Source organism: Cydia pomonella, chromosome 23 (assembly GCF_033807575.1).
Source record: "Cydia pomonella isolate Wapato2018A chromosome 23, ilCydPomo1, whole genome shotgun sequence".
Classification (NCBI taxonomy): domain Eukaryota; kingdom Metazoa; phylum Arthropoda; class Insecta; order Lepidoptera; family Tortricidae; genus Cydia; species Cydia pomonella.
Window position 1 is genome coordinate 11,988,812 of NC_084725.1, and position 14,928 is coordinate 12,003,739.

The following is a 14,928-nucleotide window of genomic DNA, read 5'->3' on the forward strand; positions in this document are numbered from 1 at the left end:
ATGTTTTCCTTACTCTGTATGTTCTTCTTTTTCCAAATGTAATGTGTTGTGGCGTTCAATAAATGTATTTTCTACCTTTCTTTCTATTATCTCCCTATCTTAACCGTTTTCCAGGCCGAACCAATCTACAAGGTTTTCCCAAATATACTCTATTGAAACCAGCTTTGATGATTTATTTTAACCTCGAGCCGCCAACCATACAAAATTATAGTTAGGAGGAAAGAAGTTTGAATCTATTTTCTGTTGTTCATTTGTTCGAATATTTTACAAGACAAATGAAATGTTACTTTGTTTGTTTTCAATGAAGGTTGACATTCCATCAAAACGGAGTGTACATCCTAATCTACATTGGGTTGGGTGGCATGAGGTTATGACAAGTCACATTTCCCGAAAGTCAAATTTAATTTTAACCTTAAATCGAAACGAATGGTCGATAAATTGTAATATGCCTAGAAAAGATCCAATTAGGGTTCCGTAGTCAACCCTTATAATTTCGCTATGTCCGTCTGTTTGTCCGCGACTTTGCTCCGTGATCGTTAGTGCTAGAAAGGTACAATTTGGCATGGATATATAAATCAGTCACGCCGTAAAACTGGTAAAATAAAAACTCGGTAAAATCTTCCCTTTTTAATAAATCAGCCCCTGCTAACGCCCCCTCTGTATGGCTGCCCTCGGCCGCGGTTTTGGGCTCGCTTCTTTAAAGATTGATCCAAGAAAAGACCAAAAATAAATAAGACTTACTGCGTCTCTGTCCCCCATTCTCCTTCTCCTCTTTAATCGGCATCTTGGATTGTTTCTGATCTGAGCCAACTAGCGCCCCCTCAGTATGGCTGCCCTCGGCCGCGGATACAGACTCCCTAGTTTAAAGATCGGTCCAACATACCAAAAATAAGCTTACTACGTCTCTGCTCCCCATTCTCCTCCTCTTTAATCGGCGTCTCGACCTCCTCCTCATCAGCCCCATCTAAAGCCCCGTCTGTAAGGCTGTTTTTGTCGCGACTTTTATTACACGTATCTAAAGATCGGTCCAGCGAGCGATAAAAAAAACTTACTGCATCTCTGCTTCCCATTCTCCTTCTTCTCTTTAATCAGTGTCTTAGCCTCCTTCTTGTCACCAGCCCCATCTTAAGTCCCTTCTATACGTCTGTTTTTGCCATGAGTTTTACTACATTCTTCTAAAAATCGGTCTAAAGAGAGACAAAAAAACTAATATTATATAACTTACTGCGTCTCTGCTCCCCATTTCTCCTCTTTAATTAGTGTCTTGGCCTTCTTCTTCTCATAAGCCCCATCTAACGCTCCCTCTGTATAGCTGCCTTCAGCCAAGGGATCAGACTCACCGCTTTAAAGGTCGATGCAACTAAATATAAAACTTACTATGTCTCTGCTCCCCATTCTCCTCCTCTTCAATGGGCATCTTGACCTCCTTCTCCTCATCAGCCCCAACTAACGCTCCCTCTGTATAGCTGCCTTCAGCCAAGGGATCAGACTCACTGCTTTAAAGATCGATGCAACTAAATATAAAACTTACTATGTCTCTGCTCCCCATTCTCCTCCTCTTCAATGGGCGTCTTGACCTCCTTCTCCTCATCAGCGCCAACTAACGCTCCCTCTGTATAGCTGCCCTCGGCCATGGGATCAGACTCACTGCTTTAAAGATCGATGCAACTAAATATAAAACTTACTGCGTCTCTGCTCCCCATTCTCCCTCTCCTTTTCAGCGCCCCCTCTGTATGGCTGGTCCAGCCGCGAATACAGGCTTGCTATTTTAAAAATCATTCCAACAGACCAAAACAAAAACTTACTGCCGCTCTGCTCCCAATTCTCCTTCTCCTCTTTAATGGGCGTCTTGACCTCCTTCTCCTCATCAGCGCCAGCCAGCGCCCCCTCTGTATAGCTGTCCTCGGCCGCGGGATCACACTCACTGCTGCTGATCACTGCTTTAAATATAAAACTTACTGCGTCTCTGCTCCCCATTCTCCTTCTCCTCTTTAATGGGCATCTTGACCTCCTTTTCTTCATCAGCGCCAGCTAACGCTCCCTCTGTATAGCTGCCTTCAGCCAAGGGATCAGACTCACTGCTGCTGATCACTGCTTTAAATATAAAACTTACTGCGTCTCTGCTCCCCATTCTCCTTCTCCTCTTTAATGGGCATCTTGACCTCCTTTTCTTCATCAGCGCCAGCTAACGCTCCCTCTGTATAGCTGTCCTCGGCCGCGGGATCACACTCACTGCTGCTGATCACTGCTTTAAATATAAAAATTACTGCGTCTCTGCTCCCCATTCTCCTTCTCCTCTTTAATGGGCATCTTGACCTTTTCTTCATCAGCGCCAGCTAACGCTCCCTCTGTATAGCTGTCCTCGGCCGCGGGATCACACTCACTGCTGCTGATCACTGCTTTAAATATAAAACTTACTGCGTCTCTGCTCCCCATTCTCCTTCTCCTCTTTAATGGGCATCTTGACCTCCTTTTCTTCATCAGCGCCAGCTAACGCTCCCTCTGTATAGCTGTCGTCGGCCGCGGGATCACACTCACTGCTGCTGATCACTGCTTTAAATATAAAACTTACTGCGTCTCTGCTCCCCATTCTCCTTCTCCTCTTTAATGGGCATCTTGACCTCCTTTTCTTCATCAGCGCCAGCTAACGCTCCCTCTGTATAGCTGTCCTCGGCCGCGGGATCACACTCACTGCTGCTGATCACTGCTTTAAATATAAAACTTACTGCGTCTCTGCTCCCCATTCTCCTTCTCCTCTTTAATGGGCATCTTGACCTCCTTTTCTTCATCAGCGCCAGCTAACGCTCCCTCTGTATAGCTGTCCTCGGCCGCGGGATCACACTCACTGCTGCTGATCACTGCTTTAAATATAAAACTTACTGCGTCTCTGCTCCCCATTCTCCTTCTCCTCTTTAATGGGCATCTTGACCTCCTTTTCTTCATCAGCGCCAGCTAACGCTCCCTCTGTATAGCTGTCCTCGGCCGCGGGATCACACTCACTGCTGCTGATCACTGCTTTAAATATAAAACTTACTGCGTCTCTGCTCCCCATTCTCCTTCTCCTCTTTAATGGGCATCTTGACCTCCTTTTCTTCATCAGCGCCAGCTAACGCTCCCTCTGTATAGCTGTCCTCGGCCGCGGGATCACACTCACTGCTGCTGATCACTGCTTTAAATATAAAACTTACTGCGTCTCTCCTCCCCATTCTCCTTCTCCTCTTTAATGGGCATCTTGACCTCCTTTTCTTCATCAGCGCCAGCTAACGCTCCCTCTGTATAGCTGTCCTCGGCCGCGGGATCACACTCACTGCTGCTGATCACTGCTTTAAATATAAAACTTACTGCGTCTCTGCTCCCCATTCTCCTTCTCCTCTTTAATGGGCATCTTGACCTCCTTTTCTTCATCAGCGCCAGCTAACGCTCCCTCTGTATAGCTGTCCTCGGCCGCGGGATCACACTCACTGCTGCTGATCACTGCTTTAAATATAAAACTTACTGCGTCTCTGCTCCCCATTCTCCTTCTCCTCTTTAATGGGCATCTTGACCTCCTTTTCTTCATCAGCGCCAGCTAACGCTCCCTCTGTATAGCTGTCCTCGGCCGCGGGATCACACTCACTGCTGCTGATCACTGCTTTAAATATAAAACTTACTGCGTCTCTGCTCCCCATTCTCCTTCTCCTCTTTAATGGGTGTCTTGACCTCCTTCTGCTCGTCGGCGCCGGCGAGCGCGCCCTCCGTGTGGCTGCCCTCGGCCGCGGGCTCGGGCTCGCTGCTCTTGAAGCGGCGCGGGGGCGGCGGGGTCGCCGCCGGGCATTTTGAGTTCGAGCGGCTCCGTGTGGTGTTCGCCTTTTCTGGGGTCTGATCGCCTTTCACTTCGATTTTCTGAAAGGGATTTCTAATTAGTATAAACGTGAAAGTTTATACACTTGGGTGTTTAAATGTTTGTAGTATATTTTTTTTTTAATTTATCATTTCTGACTTACTTCGGGGGTCTATTATAAACCGTCAAACTGAATGACGTTTGAATGTTTTTCTGTCACTCTCTTTTTGCTAGCGACATGAAAGGGACAGAGAATAGAATCCAAGTATTTCGAACTTGTATAAGCGCCGCATGTTGAAATGTCATTCGATTGTGAAGGTCACTTGAATGTCACTTTGTCTCAGTGAGCAAAATCGCATATTTCTCACTGTTTTTTAAGTAGCACAAGTAAGCTGAAGTGAAAAAGTGTTTGCATAGTCGAGCATATTCTGTGCGTACTGCGCTCAACTCGCAACACTGATTTTTATACGAGTGTTTCCACCGCGAGCACGTAAGCGTAGCTTATTGAGCGAGTCAAAATGGGTCCGCTGTGTCAATTGCGTACACGCTAGTTTTGAACGGACTCCGCTCTCATTTTCCACCATGCTAGCTCTGCACAGTCCGCTGGCAGTGGAAGGCAAAAGCTGAAACTCTTGAAAGAAGTGCACCACTACTGTACTCCCTCTGTAACCTAAAATGGAGTTGGGCGGGACATGTTGCTAGGCAGAGTGATGGCAGGTGGCCTAAAATGTTAACGGAATGGTGGCCGCTTTCGGATGAAAAAAGCCCCTGGCGTCCGTTGGCTCGTTGGGTGGACGACATTCGGAAAATTGCGGGACACTTCTGGATGCGATTATCTCAGGACCGGGGCAAGTGGCGTACTGGAAGAGAGGCCTCTTGTGCGCTCAGCAGTGGGCGATAAAAGGCTGATATGATGATGATGATGACTGTATTCCACTCCGTTGCGTACGTTTCCAATTCCAATCCAAAGAAGGCAAGCGAGCGAGGAGCGAGGCAGTGCCGAGGTTTCCCGAGGGGCTACAGTATGGGGTTCTTCAAAAAAGGAGTGTACAGGTTTTTAAAGGGTCGGCAAAGCGCAATATCTCTGGTGTTTCAGGCGTCCATAGGCTACGGTGACTGCTTACCATCAGATGGGCCGTATGGTTGTTTGCCACAGACGTGGATATATATATATATATATATATATAAAGGCATTTGAAATGTATTCCCGCGAGCGAGGTTTTCTAAAGTGGCATCATTTTCTTTAAAACTGATAGTAAATTATATTAATACAGCAATTTGTAATAATTTTATCATCTTGTTGATAATTACTGTAATCAAATGCAAATATATCTAAAGAGGAAGTTGGAAACGCATGTCAAGATGTTTATAGTTGAATATTTATAATAATATTCCGTCTACGCTGTTTGCGCTGAGTTAGCAGTGACAATGTATGGGAGCGCGACTGCGCGTGCAAAATTGCTGAAACTAACAGTCACGAGCTAAAAGAAAAATAGCCCTGTAACAGACGGGGCGCCTTTTCTTGTAAAAGGGCTTCCGCAAAGCGGGGTTACGACGTTTAGAGAGCGTCCTCCAACCGGGACACCTACAAGACACCTAGAAAAAAGACCTCAGCTTCATCTCGGACCCGGGGCCCGGGTACGTCCTTAAACTACGTCCAAAAGAGAGGTATGGGCATTGTGAATGTCTTCTCGCTTTGTGTGGTAGGGCACAGCCAGTGGATGTCATTCCAGATCTAGAGCAGAGCCCAACTGGAGAAGTACCTCCACCTTACAGAAAACAGCAGCCAAATAACACTAGACCCTATTCATAGTGTTGTGTTCCTGCCGGTGAGTAAGGCTGCCAGAGCTCAACGAGGGGGGGCGGGTATAGGGTCGGCAACGCGCATGTAACTCCTCTGGAGTTGCAGGCGTACATAGGCTACGGAGGCTTACCATCTTACCATCAGGCGGGCCGTATGCTTGTTTGCCACCGACGTAGTATAAAAAAAAAAAAATCTCGTCACCCGATCCCGCAAAGCGGGGCTCTGTCGTCAGGGAAATAACCCGCAAAACGGGACTTCTATAAAGAACCCCTACAATGGGTTACGTCAGCTGTAAAACTCTTTGCAGGCTCAGGTAAGCCCGCACTTCATCTTTCTTACCTTACCGTTTGGTTCTCTGCCGAATCAATGCCGAAAATTATTTTGCCGAATGTCACTTCGCAACCAATTTTTTGCAAAAAATCATTTTACCGTATGACCATGAGACTACTAAACTCAATAATTGGTATCATTTCTCAACCTAACGGGTGTATGTTTGGACATTAACTTAATAGGACACTTATTTAGACGCAAAACAGGTGTTTTTGGAAGTTATGCTACGATAAATAAACGTATTCCAAATGTCATAATAATAATTAACTTAACAATAATTCAACCAAGTTAGTCGTTATAATAAAAATTTGCCGAATGTTCGTAATCAAAATAAAGTTCGGCGAAAAGTTGGTTGCCAAGTGGAAATCGGACAAAAAAAACTCCATCGAAAAGGCAGAACACCCTTACCGTCTCTTTGTCTACGGCGCCGCTGCTCTTAAACACGTCGTAAGGGTACAGTATGCGTTCATAGTGGTTCTTGAGTATGGAGCCTATGCCCTTTCCTTGTGGGTGGCCCATACGCCGTGCGATCTTGGTCCATTTTCGCTCCGCCGAACATGTGTCGAAGCCGCCTGAGAAAATCGAATTGTTTTAGAAACTTTAATGAAGTTTATATGTTATACATATAAATACCGTGGCCTTCATGTAAGATGATAGATAAGGTATACTAAGATGGGTAATCTATAGTAACCGCAAATTTGAGAGGTGAAATAGATGGTGGTTAACACACTACTTATCTAGTCAAACAAACAGAATACACTGAAAATTCGCATAGTACTTGCTCATCTGATCTAGATGTGTCTGGTCCACTCTCAATGTTGACCAAGTGTAAGCGAAGGTCTCTGTTTAAGCTTGGGCAAAAATGCTTTCGTATGTCCGGATGTTCTCTTCTGCAGTTCGCATTTTTCAACCGATTCTCGTGAAATTTAGTGAGCAGGTTCGATAGTTAGATAGAATTCTTGGAAAGTTCCAAATGGAGGAAATTGGCATAAAGGATTTAAACGCTAGTTGTATAGCACTTTAGACTATTATACGACAAGTATAGACGAAGTATTTTAATTTTTTTTAAGCTCATCGCGCGGTCAACAACTCACAAAGCCACTACTACTTCATCGGAAGGTCAGTGCTGGAAGCCACCAGCAATATGCTGAGATGAGGCCATTTCGTGGCACTTTATACTTTCTATGTTTTTGTTATATTATGTAATTTTGTGTTTATGAATAAAATAATTATATTCTATGCTACTAGTATAAATGTTTGAGACTTACCGGCTTCTTTAACAATTTTGTGCAAAGAGTAGAGATCAAGCGGCTTCCTCTCGACTGTGGGGATCTTAAGGACGGAGCCCTGGAGCTCCCAGAACTTGATTATCTGGTCCAGGAAGTTTAGCTTCACCCTAGTTATAGCCTGTGAAGTTAAGGTAAACTGTTTAAAACTATGTCCTATTTGAACCTAATTGATCAAACTTGAATTTTGTCTCAATTAGACCGCGGGCTGGACGCAAGCGGCGCGCGGAGAAAGATATGAAAGGAAACACAATAGGCGGTGGACTTTTCTTTGTTTCAAAATTCACTAGTCCGTAAAAAAATGGGGAATACAAAAGTCTGTCACGGGGCAGCGCGCCGTCGACGCCGAGGTGCGGGCAGCCGGACTGAGCTGGAGGGACCTGGACCAGAGCGAGGCACAGGACAGGAGCGGATGCCAACATCTCACAAAGGCCCTCTGTACCAATGGGGTTCCATAGGACGACAACATAGTAACTCTTACTCCCCATTTATTGTGTAAACTAAATATTGCCGAAACACTTCGAAATCTCTCCTCCATTTCAAGTGCAACGGTGCACTGGTGATCTCGAAACGTAAGGTTTTTTCAAGTGTATGTAAAAGTAATGTATCTCAAATTGTTTAATAATCTGGTAAATTCGTAAGTAACAAACAATCAAATTGACACAATCCTCAATTAACCCTATTTTTTACTAAAATGACAGTTTAATTACCCAAATTTGTCTGACGAGCCTAACTATTAAGTAAAAAAAAAATACAGAAGCATGATGATCGAGTAGTAAATTGTTCAATGGACTTGTCACTATATACTTGGGGTAAGGTAAATGTGAGTAAGACCGTCTATCAGGTAAAAATCTCTTCAAGCTCTTTTATTTGTATACATACTCAACAGCAGCAGACAACAGAGCAGAAGGAGCGAAGCCCTTCCTTTCTGTATGTGACTGAGCCAAGTAAGTATACAAATACGAGAGTTCCTGCCATATGAGGGTTTTCCTAACCAAAACTTTTATACGACGGTCTTAACCACGTTGACCTTAACAAAAAAAAATTAACGGAGTTTAGTCAAATTGAAAAGAAGTTTACCTCTAATTCATTTAACCGTTGTATCCGCGGTGTGAACCTCAGACGGTCGACGTCCACGGCGAACGGGGGTTGCCAGTGCTAAAACAATAACAAATAGGTATATACATGAGGAAAACACGTCGCTCATTCAATGTTTAGTTTACTGTCGGACCGAGCAATCTCTGGGTGGCATTTGAAATGACAAAGTGTGGTGTGTCATCATAAATTTGTATTGAAATTCAGTTAAACTCAGTGCAGAGTTAGATTAAGACGGAATCTAGCAAAATGTTTGTCTTTAAACAAAGCCAGGGACATAGACGACCACGGAGTTACATGATTTATGAATATTTATTTTACAATTTTGCATTTAACAAAGCCGTCTTAAGCAATAGCCTATTCAGTTACAATGCATAGAAGGAGGACCAATTATTCTAAAATATTATGCAATTTAAGCTAAGGCATGGAAATGGAGAATATACATTTTACAAAAAAGTAAGATCAAGGGCAAGTTCAGTACTTCACAAGCTTTGAATGCTACTAGAATTAATATGAAATTCCTAAATGATTACGAGTGAATATATCATCATTGTGACAACATTTGAAACAGTTTAGTACAGTAAATAAAAGTTTCATTTTACTACTTCCATTCTTGACACAATGTTTTGAGTTTTCTGTGAAACATGTGTGTATTGGTCGACAAAAGAAACATTTTAGTTCTTGTTACTACACAAAATACTTCCTTTACTGAACATTTTCACTAAAATTAAATTGTTATTGTTTTAAAGAAGCTTATTTCAACTATTGCAGGTACAACAACAAAATCAAAAATGATATATTTTTATTCTAAGCATTTTTAATCATATTGTAAGGTTAATTTGGCCAAAAACATCATTTTTGATGCCAGATTTTAGCAGACTGTTATCATGTAGACAATTCTAAAAAAAAACCTTCGGTCTCCATATCATGAATCTGATGGTCCCAGGTTCGAATCCCAGTGAGGCATTTATTTGTGTGATGAACACAGATATTTGTTCCTGAATCATGGGTGTTTTCTATGTATATAAGTATAGCTTTGCTTAGTTTGGGGCTAGGTCAATCTGTGTAAGATTGTCCCAAATATTTATTTATTTAAATCATCCCATCTTTGAATTGTTAGTACGTATTTCATTAGTATACCAAATTTTTGCCCTATCGAATGTCAGGAAGTAGGAAGTGAAAGAAGGAAGTGGTTAAATTTCAACTTCCAAAATTTTACCCTAGTTAAGGGCAAGTTAATGAACAGCTAACTAGTAAAATGTGCAACAGTAAAGAAAAATAGAGCAAACAAGTGGCCCACTGGCTTCACTCGGCTGCAACCAGAAAAAAAATACTTGATGGGAGAAAGACAACTAGGACCGAACTGAACTAGAGTTGCCTTAGACAGACAGCACTGGAAAGAGTTGGAAGAGGGCTAAGCCAACAGGTACACCAATATACTTTATTTTTGTACTAAAATTGTTTGCTATATGGAATAAAAGCTAATTTAATTTTAACTTGTAAAATAGGCAATTTAGCCAAGCCCAGTTCATGAAGGTCAGTAAAAATATAAATAAACTGCATACAATCTATTTTCCACTGCAAAATATGCAGGCCTCGCAACATATAAGTATTTAATCTTAAAGTGACTTGTGCCATACTGACCTTAGGCTCTTCAATAGGCCATTATTTAAAATTATTAAGGATTATCTTAATGGTCAACTGGAATTTACAGAGTAACAAAGTTGCTTTGTATTGTAAGGTAACACCCTAGTGTTTGACAGCCTTAATTTATTTTCAATAGTTGACAGCCCATTCCTCACCCCTATTCCTCAGAATCAAGATTGAAAGTGGCAACTTTTGGTGCAGTGTACAGCACAAAAACATTTATGTTATAAAGCATTTCCCAAACTATGGGTAGTGAGCGAAATTTGAGTGGGCCCTGAATGAACCATAAGATGACATGCCAACAACAAAATGCAGTCAATAAAATTCTGGCTCTCAGTTACTGGGAACTATCCTTGCCTGTGTGATGAAGCTATAAAAGTACTACTTTTCTACAATACCTCATAACTATGTTAGGCCGGATTTTCAGCAATGATTAGGTGGGTCCCAAATTTCGCAGTTTTTGTTAGGTAGGTCAAAGCTCAGTCAACTTTGGGAACCACTGTTATAATGTATTTGACATGAATACACCAACTATATGTTCTGTATGCACATAAAAACTCTCATTTTAAAGTCCATATTGCTTACCATAATAAACAATTCTAATTTACAAACATTTTTAATTTCATATTACTACTTATTCTCTTATATGAAGTTGTACTGACTTGTTTTTATTTTGATTATTTATTATTATTAATCCCATATCCCAGTCGATTTAAGTCCAGTGAAACTGACCTTGAATCATTCAAAACTGTTATTTATTATTATTTTGTATGTACATGGTCATTTTTGCGGGTTCATCAAAATAAATTATTACATGATTTTTATTCAATTCACTGCATATATTTGTTTGTCTATGTATTTATGTTTACACCATATATTTATTTTATTTGCATCTTATGAGATTTTGCATCACTTTCTGGTGTCTGATTTTGACTAGTGATTGGTATTCCAATACATTCTGTGACAAAGAAAATAAAAATGCACACACACACAGCTGGTGTCTAAAACGAAGTGAATGTGGCCAAAGCATAATAAAATCATCCATGATAGTTTTGGATTATTAAAAGTACTGCTGTGAAACAGCAAAGGTTATTAATCGGATGTTAAAACTAATATTTAGTTGGAAAATGACATTGGTATTATAACCCTCATTGGTTAAGCCCAAGTGGCGAGGGGGAGAGGAACATCCTCAAAGTAGACCCCAGATCCATGGGGTTGACAACATCAAAAGGACTGCAGTGAAGAAGTGACTCCAGGTCACACGGAACCATGACGAGAAGCATAAAATGAAGGAGGCCTACACCTGAGGGGTAGAGATGGGCTAAAGAGTGAGGTTAAAAAAACTTCGGCAGACCATATTAAGGGGCAACTGAAGGCCACTCACACTACTATATTTATTTAGCTATAATTTTGAACATTGTATTAACAAATTCAGGGCTACACAATTTTCAACACACAATTCAGAGCAATATAATTTATTTTAAATGAGTGTAAATTTATTTTAAAATGTTATTTTAAATATCAAAAATCTATGAAATTATGACGTTTACTTAATACTTACACAGGCTGGGCTATCAAAATCGCTGCCAACTTAGCTTGGGCTGACTCTATCACTTAAGTTGTCACTATTTTTATTCACTTAAAACCACTGCTGTAACCAATTTTTGTTATTAACTTATTAAAACTGGATTTAATGATACATAACTTTTCATAATTATATTGAAATATTTTAAGATAACTGCATAAGATCATGTAATAATATCAATCAGTAATATCACTTTAAAAATCAATAATAACAATTTCATTGAGTATTTGTTTCAGACATTTGATAAAATATAATATGGATGTTTTCCTTAAATATTCAGCTACTAAAGTCTCTCAAATGATTCATAAAATATGTATAATACATGACTGTAGTGAATGTATCAACCATTTTGAAGTAGATATGGAATTGTTTGACATTTGAACATGATATTTAATTCTCAATATCAGACCATTTCAGTGGTTTCCTCTGCATTATTTTTATTTTTAACACTTTTCAAAGCAAAAATATATGCCAACACATATGACAGAAAGTTACACTATTTTCATTTATGAATAATGCCACATTGCCATTTACTTTTCTAAAGCCTAACTATGGCCTTTCCTAATATCTCAAAGGACTAAAATAGGTAAATTAAGGGTTTATAAGTTATTTTCAGCACACCCTGGGAGTGTTTTGTTTTAGGTGCAACAATTTATTATACTATTGAAAGTAAGTATACATAGCTAATAGTCAAATGACCTCAAGTCTATTTGTTTGCTAAACATCCTAGACTTTAAAGCAAATGAAAATAGAGCAAACCTGTGAGCATTTAACGAAATTACAGTTACACGCGACAAAAAACGTCGCAATAGTTATTTTTTATCGGAACCACTGCAAGCAGCAGGGTACAAGACAAAATGGCAACCTGCCTTCTATGCACAATATGCCACTGCATTTAATGATAATAAAATGCATTTTCTGCCAGTGTACACTTTTATAACATTCCCAGGCATGTTTTAGTAAGGATTACGCCCTAAAAACAGAAAATAGATAACGCGCAAGAGACACAGACGAGCTTATGTGGTTGCATCACACAACAATTAACGTGCGAGTTTAGGGTTAGAAAACCACTTGAAAACGACAATTTCTCATTGAAAATGAACAAATTAAAGTAAATTTAGAGGTTTTCATTGTTTTATAACAAAGGACACTAACCGCAGGGGGCTTGATTTTGCATATTCCAGACTTCTCTGCAATTGGCCTTATTTTGCTGATGTACGCCAGAGGATCCAGGAACTCTTCCGGCGTCGGCTCAAACACGGGCGCCTCCGGGGGCACGCTGAACGTAAAATTATCAGGTTTCATGGGGGACGCCGAGTCCCCCATACTAACTTCAACATTGGCTTCGTCACATTTTCCCATTTTTGAGAAAAACTATGCAGTTCACACAAATACAACAAATTATATCACTACAGCATCATCAATCGTTAAGGTATGAATAACGCACGTCCACAAAGAAATAAAAGCATTAGAATTAGTCCTTCCATAAGGAATCACAACGAGATGATTGAAATTATCACCAACAAATATCAGTGAGTCTTATTGCACGTCCGCCATGCGAAATTGAACTTTCGAAACTGCGTTGTTGCTAGTGGAAAAAAAACAGTACGCCTAAATTATTATTTTTTCATGGTGCATTTACTCAAACCTCTTGTCATAGAATAAAGTCTGGTACACAACATACTGCAAAATGTCTAGGGCCCTCTACACTCATGCGCAAATCACGGCGCGAAGCCGCGAACGTAAGTGTGGCGTCGATCTCGCAGATTGTTCATGCCTTCCTGCCTAGTTCCCCGTTTTTTGTCAGTTTTTTGGCCTGCGTCAATAGAGGCGCGAAGCGCAAACTTCGAGTCTCCACATTACACACTATTTGGCTCATCTGTGGCGAGATAAATATTTATTGTATTGTGGATATTAATAACTCTTCGTATGTCGAATCCCCGGAGCGGGAGGGAAAGAAATTGGCCACGACTGTCGGTTACCATTTTACACATTTTGCCGCATCTGTCGGGGGTTGGGAGGGTCAACACATCATCGCCCAATTAAACACGGCATAATTTAAGCCGGCGGAAAAGTTTATTGACGATACTGATCAACTGTAGCATATCCTTGTTTAATGAGCTCGCCTTGTCATATGTTCGAGCGGTGCAGAACCAAGTTTTGACACTCAACTTTCCGTCAAGAGAGAGCACCTAAAAATGTCCCTCTGCGGGAATCTGGCAGTCGCGCTGATATTCCTTCCTGGCAGTAGCGGGAGAACAGCATATATCTAGGTATGTGCAAAATGGTGTCTGCCACACGAAGGGTTCAGCGGCCATATGTCATGGTTTTACACCAAAATAAAATTATGGCACGTATGATGCAGTAGATAGTCTTAACAATGCTGCTGTATCAACCTAAATAACTAACTATATTGGCTCAGTGATCCAAAAAGAATCTTGGCCTCCGAAACGAGAGCGTGCCACCTGTCTCGATCCTGCGCAACTTCCTGCCAGTTACTCGTACTGAAGACAGTGTGGCGTGGCGGCGGATGTGCTTCAGCCGTAGCAACCTTTAGTTAAATTCAATCAGCTGATGCTTTGCCACCATTTTGACGTGAACGAAACGTGAACGCGAAATCACCGTGAATGTGTTCTCTCCGCGAAGTCGCGCCGCGATTCACGCACATAGTCTCCACTGTCTCCAGCCAAAAATAAGTGTTTATTAAGTATGCTATAAATCGTGCTGCCACAAGTTGGTGCTCCTGGAGCATAATATTTACCCCGTTATTGTTCAGTCCAGATAGGACGAAGCCCAAATCAAACTCACCGTATCACATAATTACTGGAAAACTAATAGAGTTACTTAATATACTCGAACGAACTATATATGTCAGTCTAGTAGACACAATAAGTTAGTGTTATTTAAACGTCACAACTTCATAGAAGTTTGAAGTTTAAAAGAATACTTGCACGTCTGTGCTATAAAAATCGCTGCAGAGCTATCTAAATCTGACTCTTCTTCACGTGTTGAATGATGATCCCTACGAAAGTTCTTCCAAGTTGCTTTCGGATAGAATTTCATTAACAAAATAATTGAAGAAATATGTTTTTAACGTTCTTTTATTACTTAAATAAATAAATGTGCTTTACGTCAAAAAGTGACATACGTGTCACGTCCATATATGAACAAACTGTCATAGGAATCATCATCGGACGCGCAAGGTATAGGTATGCTGATCATTTTAGTGTTGTGTGGAAAAAGGTTTTAAAAACGGCTGCGATATATCAATGACTACATTTGGGTGATCAAAATACATTTAGAATGAGATTAGTTGTAAATGAGTTGCCATTGTCACCGATAAACTGTTGTTCATGATCAA

General features: G+C 40.8%; 1 protein-coding gene across 1 annotated transcript in view; it reads right to left on the bottom strand.

Moving 5' to 3' along the window:
- Positions 1-13,570, bottom strand: part of LOC133530646 (lysine-specific demethylase 5-like) — a 63,376-nt gene extending 49,806 nt beyond the window's left edge. Inside the window, exons 1-5 of the mRNA XM_061868663.1 lie at positions 12,723-13,570; positions 8,321-8,398; positions 7,223-7,361; positions 6,363-6,526; positions 3,651-3,882 (exon numbers count right to left, since the gene is read on the bottom strand). Of these exons, the coding sequence (XP_061724647.1) occupies positions 3,651-3,882; positions 6,363-6,526; positions 7,223-7,361; positions 8,321-8,398; positions 12,723-12,929 (820 nt within the window). The 5' untranslated portion in view covers positions 12,930-13,570. The remainder of the gene's footprint in view (positions 1-3,650; positions 3,883-6,362; positions 6,527-7,222; positions 7,362-8,320; positions 8,399-12,722) is intronic.
- Positions 13,571-14,928: the final 1,358 nt, after the last annotated feature.